The sequence below is a fragment of the Paramormyrops kingsleyae genome, chromosome 9 (assembly GCF_048594095.1).
Source record: "Paramormyrops kingsleyae isolate MSU_618 chromosome 9, PKINGS_0.4, whole genome shotgun sequence".
NCBI lineage: Eukaryota > Metazoa > Chordata > Actinopteri > Osteoglossiformes > Mormyridae > Paramormyrops > Paramormyrops kingsleyae.
Genome location: NC_132805.1, coordinates 27,218,616 through 27,240,689, shown reverse-complemented (window position 1 = coordinate 27,240,689; position 22,074 = coordinate 27,218,616). Strand labels below are relative to the sequence as shown.

The window sequence follows — 22,074 nt, the reverse complement described above, 5'->3', positions numbered from 1 at the left end:
GCCAATGGACATACAGTATTTTTCCTATAATGATAAGGTGGTCTGGATTCCCCAGGGTTAATATGAAAGATGAACATCCAGTTCTTTTTCCATGCTTATTTGGAAAAAGAACTATAGACAGGACAGGTCCATATACAGTACACACAGGCATCTTGTATAGATTTGTAAAGAACTATAGACAATGAACTGCAATATATACAGGTGTAAGTACAGAAGCTGTGTCTTTCCTGTGGGGTGGGGGTAGCTGTAACCCACCAACAGCCTGCTTGTATAACTTTGGAAAAAGATCTATAGACAATGACCTAACTATACAATATCTACAGGTGTCAGTACAGATGCTGTGTCTTTCCTGTAGGGTGTGATGGGAAGACAGAGGCTCTGTGTCTAGTATTTAGTATCCTTGTAACAATACTACTTTACACGGTTTCCAGGGTCTTGAGTCAAAACGTTACATTTAAATCGTTGTTGGTTTTCTCCAATAAAAGTGCTATGAAGTGCTAGTGCAAGCTAGCTTCACCAGCCTCATGCATGCAGCAGCCTAATCTATAACATGAATAACGTTATTTGTCGAACACAAAATTTTGTAACATACAAGATGATAAAATAAAACCATACTTGTGAAATGTTATGCCTTGATCCTTCGTCTTCTTCGTTCGCTCTTTATTACAGCCGTATACGGCGCAAAAGTCCGGCATCTTCACTGGTACCGTCAAAGAAGCGTGGTTGAATGAACTTGGAACCCCGTCCCAATATAGCGGCGGTATTGACGCATGCTGAGAGGCTGAATGTGACATCTAGTGTTTATATCTATGATGCCTGACAACTAGTTTGTTACCCATGATGCCTTGCTCTTTCATCCGTCCATCCATCCATCCATCCTTATAGCCACACTTAAACAGTTACCTTAAAAGCCTGGCCGAGTCTGCACTGCTTGTTGTATATTTGAAACCTTAGGTCAGGTCTTGCTTCCTCGGTGCCCATGCTATATATACTGCCACCCACCCTCCTCTAGCACAACTCTGTTTGCTCCGTCACAGAGCAGCTAATTCCAAAATGAGATTCTACTCTTTGACTCAAGCACTCAAACCGGCATTTTATTTATGACGCTTGACAGGCGTGATACTAGAGTTTTTCAAGGTGGGGGGCATAATAAGAACAAAATTCATACAGAGGACCCATCCTTGTTGTTAGCCAATGATATGGTTTTAAAAGGTAAGTTACAGGGGAGGAGGCACTCCAGGGACCAATCACCTCTCAGCTGCCCCCCCCTGTATAAACCTTTTTCCATTCTATGCATATTCACATGTGTGCATGTGTGTGTGTCTGTGTGTGTGTGTCTGTGTTTGTGTGTGTATAACAGGGCATTCTAGTCAAAATCCGGTCACAATGAAGGGCTGCTGTTCCTGGCCAAGAAACCCTATGTTTTGTAGCTGCTTTCCTGCTGCAGATCTGACAATACTAAGCCGACCTACATGTGCCTCCCTTCCACCAACCAATACCAGTGACTCTTTGAGGGGTTAATCTCGTGCAGCCTGGGTCACATTCTGTCCTGATTGAAGCCGTTATCTGATGGAGTGGGAACAGGACAGTTAAATAGAATGTCAAATGCCCTCTTAGCTGCCCCTGCAAGAGCATCAAAATTACTCAACAAATGCATTCTATTTTGCAGTACTTATTATAAAAAAAATCTTTTTTGGAGGGTGAAATATAAAAATGTGATAAATGTTTTTCCTTTTCATTGTATTTTGTAAATGCAAAATGCTACAGGCTGGATGCAGGAAAGCTTTAGAGTATGTTGGTTTTCTGTTCATGGTGCAATATTTTTAATCTTTTTTGAGACAGTGAAATATAAACAGAATTTTCTTCTTTTTGACAGCATTTTGTAAATGCAGAATGTTACAGGCTGGTCACAGGAAGGGTTTACAGTAATTTTTGTTTTCAGTTCACAGTACAGAATTTTTAAGCATTTTAAAGTATTTTTTAACTGCACATATAAGAAAAACCTTACCGAAACAAACAATACTACATAGATTTCTTTTTATAAATCTATAAATATGTACCTAGGGCTGTGTTTACCAATCTGGTCCTTGGAGACACACAGACGGTTCATGTTTTTGCTCCCTCCCAGCTCCCTGCCAGACAGTCCACATTTTTGCTCCCTCCCAGCTCCCTGCCAGACAGTCCACATTTTTGCTCCCTCCCAGCTCCCTGCCAGACAGTCCATGTTTTTGCTCCCTCCCAGCTCCCTGCCAGACAGTCCACATTTTTGCTCCCTCCCAGCTCCCTGCCAGACAGTCCACATTTTTGCTCCCTTCCAGCTTGCGGTAGGAGCTGGTAGAGAGCAAAAATGTAGACTGTCTGTGAGTCCCCAAGGACAGGATTGGGAAACACTGACCCAGCATGTCTCATGACCAGGAGCACAACGATACTGCTCTGTGTAACATGCAATCATTTGCAGTGATCTGTCTCCCCAGCGTGTTCCATGAAGGCCAGACATGTGTTCACATCTGCTGGCTGCTGGGAGACGTTTTGTGATTAATCCATTGGATTTTTTTTTTCGTTTTGCAGAGCTCACAGAAAGTCCTGGGATGCTCACTTAATTCTGTAAAAATGTTGCAAACTTATTGGTTTCATAACAAAAGTCCATTGACAGGCAATGTTTAACATATCTACACATATCTTCCACACAGACATTTTCACTTCATCAAATGTCATGCTTTTTTTTGACTGACTTATTCAATTCTGTTCTTGCCATTTTGATTTTAATATCAGTTGTAGTCACTGGCTCCCAAAGGGGTTCCATATATATATATATAGCAAACAAATTAAATAATGATTTTTGTTATACAACCAATAAACTATATAAATGAACAATATTTTTACTGAATCAAGCAAGCATCTCAAGACCTTCTGTGCACACTGCATGTTTGAAAAATATTACATTTTGAAATATCGTTGAAAATTGTGTGTTTGCAGTGAAAGGTGAAGATATCATAGAACCAGACACTAAGCAAAGGGAGGGAAATTAAATCACTTATAGCTGTTACTGGGGCTCTGTCTGTTAACAAACCATGTTGTTTCGACAGCAGTCATTCTGTAGAAGGGAGTTATTGTGAGGAAGTGCTACCTCATATAGCTGTGTTAGAATAAACAGGCATGTGACATGAATCACCTTCAGACTGAGAACACAACTAGCCTTGACTAGATACTTTTTGCAGGCGACTTATTAAAATGTATCCAATGGCAGCTGGTTGCCTGGATAAGGCATTGTCTCCTCAGAATGTGAATAATTTGATCAGCGGCCCAGGATTGCACAGACAGGCAGAGTTGTATGTCCTGGATCTGCATTAACGAAGGCTTCCGCTACATTCCGACACAAACAAATGACCCACTCAGTGGGCTGATAGCGAAACTCCTTAAAAATCCCATCCTCATCTAATCACCAGGTGGCACACACTAACAACCGAGAATTGAATGCGGATTGCCATAGCAAACAAAGCGAAAGCAATTGTTTTATCAATAGAAAAATGAAAGATTTATTTCACGTAAGGAAAAAATGATATAGTATGCATTAGAAAGAGCTGATATCAATCGTGGTTCGTTCTGAATGCTTTCGGATCCACTGTAATCTTTTTTGTATCGAAGTAACAGATTCATTTCATTGTCAGACCAGCAGCCATTGTGTGTTGTAGGAGACTACAGTAGCAGATTTTAACAGGGACTCTTACTTGAACTGGACTCATTCATATTGAAATTCTGCCTGCAAGCTTGGAGGATATAGATCACACAAAGACATTTACATAATACAAATAACATTAATTTACTACAAATCAGCCGGGCCTGTGTCAACTTTCATTCTGACGGGTGAGAACCTAATGGGTGGTACTGTTAGTGATGCCTGCTCTGCTCTGGCACTGATTAGAGGAGTTCCCTAACGGGGCGGCGCGGGGCTTCCTTCAGTGCTTTTTATTAAGTCCCCTTGTTTTTTCAGTTTTTCTGGGGAATCCCAATGCAAACCTTAACATCACAGGGGAGAAAGAGCCCTTTCTGCATAGCATTTCCTCCACCTATTCAGCGCGTTTCATTTCCACGTGCCAATAACAATTTAAATCCAAGCAGTTTCTGATGGAGGCAGAGTAGCAGAGACGTATGAAATTAAGTATGAGTGTGTGTAAGTCATGCATATATTACATTGTGGGGACCGGATGTCCTCACAATGTGATAAAAACCTGTTATTTTAATGTCGTAGGGACCATTTGTTCGCTCCCCACAAGGGGAAACACAGTTTTATAAAAAGCTGTGACTGCAATTAAAAAAATGGCAAAATCTTGTATTTTCTTTGGTTACTTATGGTTAAAGCTAGGGATGGGTAGGGGTTAAGGTTGTCATAGGTGGGATTAGGGTTTTTTCACATAGAAATAAATGCACAGTCCCTACAAAGATATGTGTGTATTTCCATAAACATAAAACATAGCATAAGTAATCAAACATGGGATGAAACACTTTTTAAAAGTGAGAAGCAGTCCAAATAATCAGGCCAATAACATTTCAAATATGACTCATGCTCACAGAGCATGGTTACAGAATGTCCTGTCACTCACCATTAATTATTAAGTCCTTGAAATGTCATTCAAAAGAAATATCTTTCCTGATGCACAAAGGAAAATGTATACCATTGCCAATATATAAAGCATTTTTCTCCCACTGATAAGTTAGTGATTGGATAATTCTGGCAGGGTTATGCGTGTTGGTACCTCATCTGAAGTCTGAACTGTATTTGGGGCTGTTCATTCATGTGTCACAAATACTGGTGGCCAAATGCAAAATCCTTTGATACTGTGAGCTTGTGTGTCAGCAGTTGTTTAATAGTGTTTCTCATCAGTGACACACCAATCGAAAGCATAAATAAAGAGTAACAGCCATCTGGAAACAAGAACATCTTCAGACCTAGCAAGAGTTTTGCATTTAAAACATGAGGTTCCTCTTGTCACCTCAAGAGTTTCCCTATGAACTTAAGCTCCTATGGAATTAAATTGAATATTGCAAAGCATTCTCCAAGAAGACCATTCCAAGATCACCAGGCCAGCCCTCATTATCTTTAACTGGCTGTTTTGTCAGGTTGCATTAACATGCTGAAATTTGAAACCACCTACCGAAATCTCATCTCTCATTAGCTTCTGCCAACTTTGTCATTAAAAAGTTTTGACAAACCATGCATTCCTTTTGCACCACAGGTAGAAAGTTGCACTGAATGTTGTTCCCAATATTGTTAACAATCAGGTATAACATCTGCCAGGTCAAGACCCTGATTTTGTGACATGATTTCAGTTCAAATCAAGTCAAATATAAGAAATGTAATTTATGACCCATTCTCAGTTCAGTAGAGAAATGACCACCAACCCTTGTTTATACTGAACTGATAACGATTACCTTTGCAAGGGCAAAGAAAATCTCTTTGATGAGTCTAGGATATTGCTCCTGTTGCTCTGTTGGAATCCCTGCAAGGTGAAATTTTAATACAGATTTGGTGAGTCCTAAAACAGCACCAAGACCAACCACATCTCCATGGGACATTCAGAAAGCTTAAGGTAAAGAGACTAATAGCCAGCATGGATTTAGGAGAGGTAGATTCTGTTTAACAAATCTGTTGGAGTTTTTTGAGGAAGCTACTCAGGAAGTTGATGATAAGAAGGCCTATGATGTCATCTACTTAGATTTCCAAAAGGCTTTTGATGTTGTCCCCCACAAGAGGTTCTTACTTAAACTCAAAGTGACAGGTATTTTAGGAACTGTAGCGACCTGGATTGATAACTGGTTAACAGATAGGAAGCAGTGAGTAGTTATACAGTAAGAGGCACAATGTCACAGTGGGCCTGCGTTAATAGTGGGGTACCGCAGGGTTCAATTTTAGGACCACTATTGTTCCTAATTTACATAAATGATATAGACACCAATATATACAGTAAACTGGTGAAATTTGCAGATGACACCAAGGTGGGTGGTGTAGCAGATACTGAAATAGCGGCTCAGCAGCTACAGCAGGATCTTGATTTAATTAGTGACTGGGCCGATACCTGGCAGATGAAATTTAACATAGACAAATGTAAGGTACTCCATGTAGGGAGCAGAAATATAAAGTACAGGTATTTTATGGAACCTACTGAAATAAAGGTAGCTGATTATGAGAAAGACCTTGGTGTGTATGTTGATGCTTCCATGTCTCATTCTCGCCAGTGCGGGGAAGCAATAAAATAGGATGTTGGGGTATATCTCCAGGTGTCTGGAGTTTAAGTCAAGGGAGGTGATGTTACATTTATATAATTCCTTGGCGAGACCTCAAATAGAATATTGTGTGCAGGTTTGGTCACCATATCTTAAAAAGGACATTGCAGCCTTAGAAAAGGTGCAGCATAGGGCCACAAGTATGATTCCTGGTCTTAGAGGAATGTCATACGAGGAAAGGTTAGTTGAGCTAAATCTGTTCAGCCTCAAGCAAAGGAGAATGAGGGGGGACATGATCCAGGTCTATAAGATTCTAACAGGTTTGGGTGCTGTTCAACCAAATAGTTACTTCAGAATTAATTCAAATACAAGAACTTGTGGCCATAGGTGGAAATTAGCGGGAGAACATTTCAAACTGGATTTAAGGAAGCACTTCTTTACACAGCGTGTAGTCAGAGTATGGAATAGTCTTCCTGATAACGTAGTGCAAGCTGAATCCTTGGGTTCCTTTAAATCAGAGCTACTGTAGATAAGTTTTTAACAACTCTGAGCTATTAGTGAAGTTCTCCCCAAGCGAGCTCAATGGGCCGAATGGCCTCCTCTCATTTGTATAGTTCTTATGTTCTTAATACAAGGCTGGAGTAAAGGCTTCTGAGAGTTTTACTTAGACAGAAATGTCTAAATCTGAAGGCAGAAGGAAAAATGATTGGTTCATAGAGATAACCAATCAGATTGTAGTGGAGGTGGGTCCAAGCAACTAGAGGAGGCAAGACCAAAACATTTGACTGGTTGGTCCTGCCTCCACAAGTTGCTGGGACCCACCTCCTCTACAATCTGATTGGTTGTCTCTCTAAGCCAATCATTTTTCTTTCTGCCCACAGGACATATTTGTCTAAATAAAACTCCCGCAAATGGTGTAAAAAGCAGATATATGTCTGTGAGAATAACTTGTTGAGTACTTTGAAAAACAGCAGATCTCACAACCTCCATGATTATTTCTTTTGGATTAACTGCAATTTCCTCCATCCCAGTGGATGCACAGAAGGGGAACATGTTTCATCCTCATCGCAAAGACCTAAGGATTATGGATTCAATCACACCCAACCACATCCATAAGAATTTATCTACAAGAATTTGCTTCTACTGTCACTTGTGACTGTGCAGAGGGACCCTCTTGAGTGTTCCCAGGGGAAATTGTACTTGGAGGTTTGAATTTTTACCCATAATTGAATTGCCCCTACATCTGTGGTAGTTGTTCTGTGGCCTCTAAAGTCCAACATGCATGGGTTTAACCAGCTCAGTGTGCAGCCCTGTGCTTCAGTATCCCACCCACACAGATAGGCAACTATCGTTGTTACACTGAGTAAGGAGCATCTGTTCCATCCACACTCTCCAGACTGGCCTGCATTCCAGCCTCCACACAACTTTCAAAACAAATCTGTGCCCTTGTTTCCCATCTTATTATTTACTTAAATTAACATGATAAACTCTCTCAGCGCATAATCAAAACAGCATCCCCGCTTGATATAACCCCGGGACACCAAATTTTTCAAAGATCAGCCATCACTGGTTTTATTTTTCTGCTTGAAGATAATAATTATATTCCTCTCATTACAGAAATGAATGCGTCCCCAGCGGGTCCCCCTAGCACAGCATCTCAGGGATGTGGGAAAATGAAGTCACTGTGGGAGACAGAATCTTCCACATCCCCTCAAATCTCACAATACCTGCAAAATGTATCAAATGTGCAACAAAGTTAATATTAATATAATTGAAACCAAGTGTCCACCAGGTTGCATGAAAGCTCTCAATAAGCAGGCGCTCCAATGTGAGTCCTGGCTCTCTCTCTCCGCCTGTCGCTCTCGTGTCACTGACGTGACTTGCGGCTTCGTTGTCACCACGTCTGGGAGGGATTAGTTACCTCTTAACAAAATGACTTTGCCTGCGGAAAAGGCGAAGGTTGGGGTACTCATGTGAAATTAGGGCACTGGTAAATACATGCTTATACACAATGACACCTTTCACATGAATTTGGATTTCAGTCCGGAAAGAAAAATCAATGTACTATAAAATATAACCCTTAACCTGGATTTGGGATAAGCAAATTATTATTCAGTCTCCATTCAGTTCAGTATTATTTAAGTGAAACAAACTGTGGTTGTTAAGTTCACACTTTATTTTAAAAGGACAGGTTAGTCTCCGTAGGACCCTTTGCCTACCAAAATAGAGGGATGGGGAAAAAAATAACATTATGGTGGTGATGTATCACCTTGGTGAAGAAAAACATACAAAGCCTGCTCTTCTGGACATTTTAAGTGTCCCTCTGCACAGACAAGAGAGTGAAGGACATCAGAAAGGCCGGAAGGATGAGCCTCAGCAAAATACACCACAGAATATACAGCTAGTGAGCAGTACAGGCAACATGACATCATAAACAATGAAAAAAAACATTGCTGTGATTATTTAACAGCTTTAAATAATGAACTAAATGACAACGATTCACTGCCTTAAAGTGATGTGCATAAAATAGAATATTGCAGTGTATGATAGTTTTTCCCTTTTTTACATGGTGCTATGTGTTTCTGTTTTTCGTTACGTTCCAGAGAGTTCACCCCCCCTCCCAATTTCCTCCCAGTATTTCCCCTTCGATCCGGTCCCTGTCTTTGGCGTTTGTCTCTGGTCTCCAGCTTCAGAAGACCTTCAGAAGATGGTCGACCTGGACAATCTGCCAGCATTGCCTTGCTCCTGGGTTGATTTCTGAGCTCATACCTTTCCATTTTCTTCTTGGTTATGGATTATTGTGGATTCTAGATTTTCGCGTAGCCCTTTTGATTTGGTATCTGTCCTTTTGTGATTTCTGTACCTATAATACGCTGATGATTTCACCTATTCCTGTTGGACTTCTGCATTGTGGTTAGTTAGAGAATTTGGGAAGTTGTTCATCTTTTTGTTAGATCTTGATTCCGGTCATGAAATTTTGTGAGTTCACTTTCGCTTTTATTTCTCATTCACTCAATGAATTGTTTTTTCCATACACATTATTTTTCTAGGTTTTTCTATCCACATTCACCCACTTCTTTCTGTTGCAATTCAACCCTGGGGGGGGGGGGGGGGGGGGTTGTTTCACGAAAAACTTGTTGGATTTAAAGTAGTCTGGGCTAAATGGACTTTATCGTCATTAATTTACATTTAGCTCAGACTAACTTAAATCCAACAAGTTATCCAGCTAAGCAAGAAATCCTGCATCGTGGAACACACTCCAGGTCATATTATTTTGATTAAAAGGACCTTACTTACAGAAGGACAAGTTTTGATTCACTCAACAATATTATGTGAGTGCCAATATAATGAGCTGGAACCACTGGTGCATTTGCTTTAGGTTATGAATCTAGGGTTAGGGTTAGAATTAACTTTAGACTGTGGATTAAAGCTCAGTCAAAAGAGTCAAGTGTTTATTCAAGCATCAACATCATCCATCCATTTTGTCTAACTAGACAGGGTCACAAAGAGCTTGAATACTATCCCAGAAAGCGCAGGCATTGAGGCAGGGAGCAATGTAGTCAGGATGCCATTCCACAGAAGGCATGCTCACACAAAGGACCAATTTTAAGACATCAATTCACCAACTGCACAGATGGAAGTAGCCAACACAAACAAAGGGATAATATGGAAAAGCCACACACAGATACACACTCACAGCCCGGGCAACTCACAGCTAAAATGTTAGAAGTGTGACAGGACAGCGCTGCTCATTAGGCAAGTACCTGGCAACCCTATCAGCCATATGGACGAATATACCTGGACGAATGCTGAGCCACAATAAAGACAACAAAACAACACTTTAGGCAAAAATTCTACATAAAACCTGAGCTTTATATATTATTTTATTAAATTATATTCACAGAATTCCCTGAAGAACGTACAATGCCACTATTCATGAATTTGTCTATAAGCACAATAAAGATCGTTAAGTACACCATAAGCACCTTGCTGTAGAATTCATTGGTGAAGTCATGGGGCAAGTGGTTATCATAGCAAAATCAAAACATGACAACAGATACTGAATAAATGGTGCATATTTTCACATAAGGAAATGAATGCTATGGACTTGTGAGCTGCTATGGTGTATCCAGGAAATCATTATTTTGTGAGTAAGGCAAGGTGGTTTCAGGTTATATTTTTACAAAGCAGATATGTTTTGCAAAGATATAAGCGCTGTGCTCTAAGAGCGACCTAATCTAGAAAGCAACAACGTCTCTCAAGGGCAGCTCATTTACCTTCAACCTGATGCATGTGCATGGTTTTGCTGGATACAACAGTAATGATAATCTGGCAAACAGGTGACAGTAATGGAAGCAGTACAAAACAGTGCCGTGTCCAATCATACAGGCAACAATAATATGTAATATTTTGCACCAATATTCTAGATTAAATAGTAGAAGTGAATTAGCATTGATATCCATCGTATTTAATAAGGTCAGGAAGTAAAAAACGTAAACTTATTATGTGATACTGCTAGCAGCAGTATCATCGCCCCTTTCTACAGGAAAGCAGTTATAGAGGATGGATGGAACGATAATGGCATAGTTTTCATAATTGTGAACTGGACGAAAGGTCTTTTCTGTAAAAAGTTCATACGTAAAAAGGTTTCAGCCCGTCTAACATTAAGCGAGCGTTTCCCTCAGATACTGCGCTTAGATGTGGAGCCATATGTTTTACCTCTTAACCTCGCTAATCTGTTTAGTTTGTGATTTTTGCAATGGAATTATTCCTATATATTCAGAACTTCGTACTGACCACAAAACTGAGCAGAGGTAACATAATTACTTAAGTTTATAGAAAACGTCAGTGTGGATTACAGAAATGTGCGGTATTGTACCTTCGGCCATCGATTAATAGTGTCTCGAAATATTTTGCACATTATTCTTTACGCTTCTTCCTGGTTACTGCTTTCTCTGGGTAGTGTAGTTTATAGGTTTCGATTTCACCTTTCGCGAATTACTGCCGTTGTCAGTAAAAGAAATACAACACCCAGAGGGCGTTGCGGATCCATGCCGGTTCTAGTTGGAATCACGAAGTAGCGTACACTTCAGCAAGTTTCAGGCGGCATTTCGTGGGTTGAATGTGAGTTAACAAATACTAATATCTACACACTGATGATATATTTTTAATTTCTTGCGTTTCTCCATGGTCATACGCGTTTGCCAAAAGTGGTGTCGAAAGTAAACTACTCGAAGAAGCTAGCTGCCTTTGTAGAGGATGATGACTACTGCTTGTAACAGCTAAAATTGCTGGTATGATCTGTAAAAAAAAGTATAATTTGCAGTTATTTTGGGAAATGTACACATTCCACGCATTACGTAATATAAGTATACAGTTTAATATTGTTTTCTTCAGGTGGCTGTAAGTTTGGGGCCTTTGCTACCTGTTCTAGGCTAGCTGTGCTCCATCTCCGTATGGTTAACATTACTTGACTTTCAGATATGTTTATTTCTTTATATTTTGTGTGGATGTCATTAAAATTTTGAGGCAAATGCGGAAAACACCATAAATATACGTATAATAATGCATTGTTTTGGCAACACCTTGTTTCATCAAGCATGACATATAGCCTAATTAAAAAGTGCAAAGGGTCATGCCCTGCTGTACTGACGTCAAATTCACACGAAATATTACAGTAAATATGAGCTATAAGCTTTTTAAACATTTTTTTTTCTTAAAACGGAACTGGAAATTGTGTTTATCCTGAAAAAGATTCTAATTCTCACTCGGTTTTTTTCCCGTTTTGTGATTCCCCGATATCCTGCTATGTAAAATATACTGACCTGTGTTTCCCAGAGTACGGCTCACGTACCTTGTACATCCCTACCGCTTAGGGGTGTTACAGTTCAATTTTCAGGTTTATTTATTTATAACTATTATTAGTCTCTTTCAGACCGAGGTTCCCCGGCTGCGTGAGTCTGGGATCGATGGTTCCGCCGCGGCTCACGGGCGCCCTGCGCTCCTTCTCCAACGTCAGCAAGCAGGATGACTGCATGGTGGAAGCCTACGATCTGAAGGCAAGTACTTAATCGGGGTTTTCCTGCTCAAGCCACACAAAAGCATGCATTTGTTTCACAAGTCTTGCCGTTATTTTCCAGTATTCCTTTCCACTAGTAGTATTTTTTTGTTTTAAATTATTTATTCTATTAATTTTCTTCTGTAATCTTTGATTCCACTTCTGTGCTGTTTGCCTCTCATTAGACCAGTTTCTTCTGTCACCTTTAACCACAACCGGCCATGTATTTATGTATTATGTAAAGAAAACGAGACTCTGAGAAACTTCACAATCTCCAGCAGATAGGTACCCACAAACTACTGCTTATTAACATTACCTTGCTTTTATTATTGTTATTGTTATTATTGTTATTTTCATTAGTAGTAGTGGTGGAAGTATTTTGTTTGTTTGTTTATTAATTACTTAATTAATAATGAGCTGACATTGTGTCCCGAATGTTGTGCTGTCTTAGCCCCGCCCTCTTGGGACAGGCTCCAGATCCCCCAGGACCCTGTAATAATGGATGTAGGAAGGATGTATAATTATTATTATTATTAATATCATTATTATCAATAGATTTTCAGAACTCACTGAATGGAGAAAGTGATTGTGTTTTTATGTTTTTAGTTAGAATAATGTAGCTACAGTTTACAAGTTAATTAGCCCGAGGTTTAAGAATACAGTAAGAATTCACCTGTTAGATCAGTGCCCGGATCTGGGGTTGAGTACAGATGATGATACAGCACTGAATTAGCCATTTTATTCCAGTCATTGGCTTAATCGAATTTTCATTTTTCATGTTTGCTCCCTGTATTGATGGCTGACTACGTAGAATGTGGCTTACCATGTTTCTTTTCTGATTGTAAACTTCCAATTTTTAATGTTTAATTCCTGGACTGGTCAGAATATCTTATTGATCAAGGCCTTAGAATGAAATAATTTTTAAAGCAAATTACACCATTTAAATGTCATTGAAATTAATTGCAGCTGGACAGCCTTTTGGGACAAAAAAACACAGCAGCATGAAAAATGTAACTAAGAAATGAAAGTATAATTTTGTATTTGCTGGCTCTTTTCCAGTGAATCATGGTCTTGCTGACTGTGACAGGTCTGTGACTTGGCACAGACTAGCCTTGATATGATGGCTGCCCATTGTGGCGTCTGCTTGTTGATGGTTTTGGCTGAGTTGTACCATTGATGATGCATTGCTGGAGGAAGAGCATCAGGTGCAAGGGTGTAGATTTGGTTATGGACAGTAGGGACATATCCCTACCAATATTGTACGAATACTGTGTGTTATTTTGGGGATGGGGGGTGGTTGGCACTGATTTTATTCCTACCAATGCTGAAATGAATCCTGCACCCGTTATCATGTGCTTGCAGAGATATTGAGACAAATAGGGAATATTTATTCGTAGAGAGCTGTTGTTTAAGATGTTAATGTTCCTGTTTTCACTGATGAAAAAAGGCATTGAATTGTGCAGATTAGTGTGGTTGCATTGCGCGTTGTCTGCCACTGTGGGCTAAGACGCTGGGCGTGTGATCACAAAGTCGCAGGTTCAAATCCAAGGGACGGCTGAATGATTTCAAAGTTAGGCTGAGAAAGGTAACCCTCAATTGTTCTGACCCTGCTTTCTCAAAGATGCGCGTTGCGTTGGGTGAAAAGCGTATGCTATATAAATAAAACGTAGTGTATTGACTTGAAAATCACTCTTCTGTTTAACTTGCAGTGGTTAGAGTTCAACAGCATTGAATATTCACAGGAGATTTAGGTTCTGTTTTGTATGTGCCTTGATTTGGTATAGTCTTCAATCCTGGGTTATCAGAACTCTACGGGGCGCTGACATCTATATATATGAAAAAAATAAATAATGATGGAGTTAAACCTGCTTTGTGTTTGTGCAGCATCAGCAGCTGCAGGCCGTTCTTAGAGTAACTCCACATCCTATTAGGCTTTCTGATGGCAGATTATTCTCGTGCATTTTGGTTCTGTTAGCAGCGTGCGGTGATGCCACTGGGAATTATTCTCCTGCTTTCGTTTTCTTAGCAGTGAGCGGCAAGGCAGTTGGGGGGGGGGGGGGGGGGAATGTGCTTAGGGCTGCAACCCCAAGTAACCCTAGTTGAGATTCCTGCTTGCCTTGGCAAGCAGCGATCGTACTGGGCACAGGTAACGGAAGGCCAATTAACAGAGACAGCTGGGCAGAGGTGGCGTTAGAGCCGTAAATGGAGAACATGCCAGGCAGAGCTGGAGAGACGGCAGTCTGAGACGCGCTGAAAGGCTGCTCCCTGGATGGGACCCTCAGCTCTCCCATTAACGGGAGTGCTGGTGTATCAGCAGAAGGCTTGTGGAGGGTGCAGGCAGGCAGCAGTTAGGATAATTTTGTGGTATTTATCACTCCTGTTCCTCCTACAATGATGACAGCTTCCCAATATAAAAGCAGCAGTCCATCTCTCTCCAGGGGTACTTTCACTCGCTGACCGTAACAGGGTCCACATTAATCATGGCCGTATGCATCCTCTTGGTCTGGTTGGAGGTACTCTAAGATTTGCTGGTTTTGGGTTGTGGTTGTGTTCTTAAAGTGGGGGGGGGGGGCATTTTTCCTCAATCAGGCGTCCTCTTTTAAGAATTTAAGCATTTTAAGCTGTGGGCTTGCTGAAACCCCGCCATCAGCTGTTCTGTGCGGTGTGCACTCGCTGAGTCGTGCGGTAAAGGCAGCACAAAGGGAAGAGAGGCTTTCTCCTCCTCCGTCTGCATGGTGGTGGGATGTGCAGCGGCTGGTGCCTGTTCTTTGCTCCCAAACACCCCCCCCCCCCCCCGACTCTTACATTAGGAATTGCCCCCCTAAACCTCACTTTTGGCTCTTTTAGGCCTGGACTGTTGAGATAAAATCATGCCGTCGACCACCAGGGTGATGGATTTCCGGGGCACTGAGAGGCTTTAGTTTCAGCCGATCACATTTTTGACGAGCCCCCGTCTCTTACCATTTCATCTAATCTAAATGCATCAGCACACCGGTGCCACTTGTGTGTGTGTGTGTTTTTTTCCCCCTTGTCAGCTGCCACGGTGACGTTCTAAATGTACTTTTGTGCCTTCTTTCAGGCCAAGCGGCTGAAGAGGCAGGAGCTGTTTTCCAAGGAAGGCCTGACCTGGAAGAAGGTTGTGCAGTTCTTCAACCAGCACCTGGAGAAGAGTGCGCAGCAGACCGCTTCTGGGGAGCTGAGGAATGTCCTGCAGGCTGCCCAGCAGATAGGTAGTTAGCGTGTTTCGCCTGGTCGGATTTAAACATAAGGGCCTCTTTTGTGGCCATACAGAGATCGGTTCCTTCAACAAATGCTCTTAACTTCTAAAGGATGGTTCTAGCACTGTCATGGGAATTCTGCCATTCTAGACATGTTTCCAGTTAAAAGTTCAAAACATTTAAAGGGCTACAAAAATTTGTATTCAAAAGGTTGAATACCTTGTGGCAGCCAAGTCCCAATTTACTCCCACAGCCTGCTCTCCTAAAGCATGTCCCGTTGCCTTGGAAACAGATTGACGCATTTCATATGTGGCTACACTTGTTGTGAGGTCTGATTATCTCCTGTGGAGCTTAAGGCAGAATTAAGGTGTCTCAATACAACCTACTCCCCACCGTGGGGAGGTGGGTAATCGACTTTCTCTCCCTCTGAAGTAAACATGTGCCACTACTAGGGAGAAACTAAGTTGAAATCTGGCCAAATCAGAGTTCTGTGTCAGCTGCAATAGGGCTCTCATCAGCTTTGCATTGTAACAACTCATCTCTTTAGTGTAACGGGAAAAAAAGTCCGAATCAGGATAATTTGTTGAATGTGGGCTTGATGCACAAGCTCAGCCTCTGTTTCCTGTAAGCTTATTATTTTATTGCCTCTTATTGAGTGATGCATAGATTTCTTATTCGCTCCATCCAAAAAGATCTAGGTTTTGTGTTATCAATAGGATTGACTGGTCCTGGAAATACCTGGGAACAATTTGGTTTCCGGTCAATGACAATGTATCACGTCATCAGTATTTATCAATGTATTGTTAATATGGGGTGGAGGATTTCCAGGTGAAACTCTTAGCTAATGCAGGGGTCTCCAACTCCGGTCCTGGAGAGCTACCGTCCAGTAGGTTTTCTATCATACCCAGCTTCTGATGAGCCACACCTGTTCTCATTAAGTGTTTCTTTATCTAGTTGCGGTGCAAGGTGGTAGGCTCACATCTTTCTGAATATATGGGGGGGGCTATTTTCCATCCAAGCTCGATTTATCGCTTGACCCATGAATGACATATAGGACCTCATCACGCTGCTCATTGCCAGCTCTCTTTGAAGCTATCATGTGTAGATAAATGAGCAAACAAATTCCCGTGACCCCTCTGCCCCCAACTCACTCTGTTTGTGGCAGGCTGACCAGCAAAGATCCTGACGATGGATATCGCAGCAGTGATAAAATAAGCAAATCAAATTTCACTCAGACAGGTCCCATCCCATCTAGATTATAGCTGAAACAACCCAGAAACTGCCATGTTTCTAATGAGGTAAACAGATGAAAAAACTCAGCCGGCCACAATGCGAATTTCTGTGAATCTCGGAACAAGTTAGATGTGTTATGTTCATATCACTGCATGTTGCATTTAAACATAGCTAAGTAAAATCACAGCATATGGAAAGTAATATCTTTCAGCACCATTGACCACTGTAGGGTTCGCTTGCTAGACTCTCAGTTCTGCGATCTCTAGGTTTTTGGCAGTAAGATGTTGTTTTGTGTGAAATGTCATCCATTGAGTGAGCTGGACTCGATAAGATCTGAAGCGAAAGGCAAACCTTTACTCACAGCCTTAAATATCTAATATGTAGCTGGTAAATCTCATACTTTTAAAATCTGCTTATGATTAGTTCCGTGCTTTTTAAGCGCTTCAGTATGTTGGGCTTTCCTCCTCAGTATTACCAGCAGTGTCGGGTGCACAGTCCGAGTCCTTGATGGGATTCGAAGGGTATGTATGACTGACCCTCCCTCCCACTGGGCGGCGAAAATGGTAGCAGCTGGATGGAGACTTTTGCAGCATCGTATTCTTGTCCCTTCAGGACATCAAAGGTGTTCATTTTGAGCCACCGCTGTCTGCTTGCTAGGAACTAGAGTGAATGTGGACTTTGAGTCTCTCCTGGAGGTCACCATTCAGACGTGGTGCTTGAGCAGGCTGGGGCTTTGGCCATCTGGCGCTGTGCTTAAAATGTGTTTGCTTTGGGCTGAGAAGCCAGGCCTCTCAGTCCACCTTGTTTACCGAAGTTGTGACCTGTTCTCTGTTCACATGAATAATCAAATCAAACTGCAGAAAATAGATGGAACAATTATAATGGTAAAGCTAATTAACTAAATGGCTTGAACACTGGACACATGGTATCAGCTTTTTTTTTTTTTTTCCTTTAACCATGTTTGTTGCTCAGTTTCTTTGCTTTTTGTTGCTAAGCAAATGTTGCTTCCTTGTAATAGTAATGCCACTGCTAACGTTTTGCTTGGCGTGGCAACGTGGCCTTTTGTGTTTTGGTTTGGATCTTTTTAATCTGTTTTTGGTCTTTTTCTTCTTCATCCTCCGCTTTGACATTTTTCTCTGAAATGGTAGGGCTGACTGACATGAAAATTTTGTTTATGATATTTTTTGAACAGAGTTAAGAATTCCAGTTTTGGCAATATTGACTGATTTCATTTTAGATAGTGGAAAATTGGGCATCAATAGTTAAATGGCTTTATATATATACATATGCATGCACACACAGTGGTACCTCAGAACTAATTTAATCCGTTGAGAACTGCGGATCGAATCCTAAAAAGTTCGAGTTGTGATCGAATTTTCCCCTTAAGAAATAATAAAAACCAATTAATTGGTTCCTGGCCCCCCAAAAAATTACACCTAAATATGTTTTTTTTTAAGCATTTAAAAACAAAATGAACCGGATAAAACAAGAAGAGCATATACTGTACTAAACGCATCTAAGCACATTTATCAAAACAGTAATTTGTAAAGTAAGAAAATAAATGTATCCTAACAATGTGTAAAGTTAAAAAAAAACCAATGTGTCCTGCCCCAATCGTCTGTTCCTTCTGTGTGCCACGCCCCCTCGTTAACCCCGTGTGGAATCCCCGTGTGATCAGCTGTTTCTGGTTGTTGTCATTAGTCCTCTGTATTTCGTCCGCGTTTCAGTTTGTTTCCCTAGTCCGGTCACTGTATTGTCCATCTGCGTTTTGCCTGCTTTACCTGTAATTAAACCCCATATTCCCCGATATCCTGACGTCTGCGCCTTTGTCTCCATCCCGTCCCCGACCGGCACGACAATATTATTATAATTAAATGTATTAATGGTTTATATTAAATATTAAATTTTAAAATGTATTTTATTATATAATAATTATTGTTACTGTCTGTCATTGTCTAAGTGTATTTTTACTGTCTAAATATATGTATTCAGCTAGTGTAAACATGCACGATGCTATCACAGGGAATGTGAGACAGAGACTGAAGCGTTACCCTTTGTTTCCGCTGAGAGACATGACTCATTTCCCCGCGTGTAAAAGTTATCTTAGGTTGGCGTTCACGGTTTGACTTCTGAGATTCAGATCGAGCTCTAGGTAATTTTTTTTCTAACTGGATGGTTCGACTTTTAAGAAATTCTAGTTATGAGTTTGAGAACTGAGGTACACCTGTGTGTGTGTGTGTGTGTGTGTGTGTGTGTGTGTGTGTGAGAATATATATGTGTGTGTGTATTTATAAAAACAAGCCTCGATTTTGACTATAACTTTTACCATTTTGACCTCCCAGTTTTGTCCTCGGAAACACGAGCAAATTTACAGTATATTGTCTGTTTCATTTAACAAAAGCACCTCGAAATGAACTGTGTTCACACACACAGAGTAAAAATAAATTTTGGTCCTAAAGTTTTCACATGGTATAATATAATATTTCCACTCTCAGTCCATCGGTTACAGCTCTATTTTATATATGACTTTGTTTTTGATTAAGACAGGGCTGGCCAGTCTTAACCAGAAAGGGCTGCTCTGCGTGTGGGTTTTCGCTGCAACTCCCTAATTAGATTACTAATTAGACTAGAGGACTGATTGGCTGAAGAGTCCTCACACCTGAGTGAACAGCTGACCTAAAGGTTATCCCAAAAACCTGCATCCACCCATTAGAGAAAGGACATGGGATACATTCTTTTTTATCTCTTTTTGTTCCTGTTTTCGTCTGTCCACTGTAATTAAAATTAATAGCAAAAAGAATGTTCTAAGCGTGCACCAAATGCTATATTGACTTGCTTGTAATGGACATGCAATTGTCACATTTCATGGACTGCAATAATCAGTTGGGTTAAGACAATAAGTTACCATCAGTGTCAAGACTTGTGGTTTAAATCTCATGGGTTATCGTAGGGCTGTGTGATAAAACGATAATTATCACAATATAATTATATGATTTCCCTCTATCAATATGGCAGATGCTTGCAAAAAGTTCAACAATAATTTAACATCCAACGTCTCGCCGTTGACACATTTTGTGTCACGATAAAATGACGTCACTCTCACCGTGACAGCTGTCAGGACCAGCGATTGAACACAAATGCAGACACGGCCGTAAAACCACAAATGAGGGATTTATTGAACAAATAAGAATGTGATAAGACAGGTAGGCAGACAAAAGACAACACAGTGAAAACAGCAGGGCAGCTCACCAGCAGAGCAGGTAAGTCCAAAGCAACCCGTCCAATAAGGGTAATGCAGCGAAATGCAAAATGAAAGTTCACAGCAATATTCAGTCTATGAAAAATCCACATAGTAATAATCCATAGAGAATCTGGAAATGTTAGGAAAAATGCAAGTGGTGGCGTTTTGTCAACACTGACGAAAATAACCTGTTCAACTTCTACTTCCAATTTCTAAAATGTCAAATTCTGTTTGGCATGTTCTGATGATGAAAAACACTTTAAAACCAAAATTAAGTATCTGGCAACTTTCACTCAGGAACAAAAATGACTTGACATCTGTTGTGATAATCATCGATATGCACTGATATGACAATTTTTATTATGATACGATTTTTGGCTATGTCGCCCAATCCTTGTTGGCAAGTTCATTGAGTCGACTGTGACGGCTGTTTTAATCAAATAAAAAAAAAAAAAAATTCTTCACCATTTTCACTGCAGCTAGGTTGAGTTTGCTAAAGGATTTTTATTCTCTCATAGGATATAAAACTGAACAAGCTTTGCAGTTTTAATGATGGTCCCTTTTCAAGATTATATATGTTAAAAAGCAGTCTAACATTTGCCGTGGCTACTTTTGCATGAGCTCTGCCTGTGGTCTCCGAGATGATCATTGTCATTCTTGTGCTTTCCTTTGAACTCACTCATAGTCAGGGTTTGTGAGACATGTAACAAAAATGAGTGATGAGGAGAAAAGTGAACTAGAACTGGTCATCAAAAGACATTTGAAATATTTCCAAAGTCTATGGAAATATTTTGCATTCCATAGAAATTATATTGAACAAAAGAAAGTGATTTGTTAGCACTGTTTTACGTCTGTTGGCACAACTTGTGGAAACACCATTTTATAGCTCTGTTGGTTGATAACTTTTATTCGCCTGTAGTTTATTTTGAGTACATTTTCAAGTCCTTTTTGTATAGAGGTATAAATATTGCAATATTTATCACAAAAATATTTTCTCCTGTGAAAGAGCTCCTGTTTTATCATTAGTGTTTACCGACACATTATTGGTGTTCTATTGGTAAGTTTTCTATTGATCCTGATAACGTTTTGGAACCTTGATATTGGCCAGTTTTAATCGCTGATCAATGTATCGATGAGCCCCAGTAAACTGGCTTACCGATATATTTGACCAGCCATTAAAACTTGCCAGTATCAAGGTTCCATAAATTTATCAGGATCAGTAGAAAAGGAGCTCAAGTCCTGTAACTGTGGTTGTAATTATTAACCAGAATCAGTAGAATCACTGGGCAAATAAACTGTGGCAAAGTGTAATGCTCTCTGAACTGGGAACTTTTAGCTCTGCTGCTTGAGATGCAGGCCAGCTATCAGACTTTATATAATGTCATGTCCGTTGTGAAATGAGCTCAACTAGTATCTTCTAAGAAATGAATGGTTTTTGAAGCAGATTTGTGGTCTGGTGTGTACCTTTGGTATGTTGCGAGCATATTTAGTTTAATATGCATGGTGTTTTGATGTAGTATTGCATTAGATATATTTTTGACGCTGATGAATTAACAGGTGCTCTTGTTAATGGTCTATTTTCTCTGTAGGGATTGCAGATGCCTCATTAATAACATGATGCAGTAATACCTGTGAATTATAAGTTGTCTTGTTTGCCAGAGGGGATGAACAGTACCCCATAAATAATTAAAGATACACAGTCATGTTAAACCGAAAATACATTTTCATCATAGAGAATGTTTACTTGTCACACTGTCCTCTTTCGCAAATCGCCTGTTTGGGTTTGACGTAACTCAGCTGCATTTGCCAAACTTGACAAAACTGAAAGACATGTCACTTGGCATCTGGTCTTATATAGTTTGTAGCACAGTGCGAGTACCCTTTGGTAAAAGAGAACTTCAGAGTAGGAAGACCCACTTTACCCTGAATTAAGCACTGCCGTGCCTGCTTTGACACTTGTGTTTTGGGACAGGCCTTTTGGTGCCCTGTACCAGATAAGTAGTGATGGATAGGTGAAGGGGTAAGATGCAGTGGATTATATGGTACTGAGAATGTTATGCATAATTATTTAATTTATTTGTATTGCAGGGTTTTATCAGGGA

The 22,074-nt window shown here is 40.4% G+C and overlaps 1 protein-coding gene across 2 annotated transcripts in view; it reads left to right on the top strand.

Moving 5' to 3' along the window:
* The first annotated feature begins 11,253 nt into the window (after window positions 1–11,253).
* ascc3 (activating signal cointegrator 1 complex subunit 3) overlaps window positions 11,254–22,074 on the top strand; it is a 176,543-nt gene continuing 165,722 nt past the window's right edge. The window contains exons 1-3 of one of the 2 annotated variants that reach the window (XM_023806250.2): window positions 11,254–11,346; window positions 12,158–12,281; window positions 15,360–15,510. In XM_023806250.2, the coding sequence (XP_023662018.2) occupies window positions 12,192–12,281; window positions 15,360–15,510 (241 nt within the window). In that variant the 5' untranslated portion in view covers window positions 11,254–11,346; window positions 12,158–12,191. Of the gene's footprint in view, window positions 11,347–12,153; window positions 12,282–15,359; window positions 15,511–22,074 lie in introns of those variants that run through there. The other variant, XM_023806251.2, reaches the window with a different exon arrangement.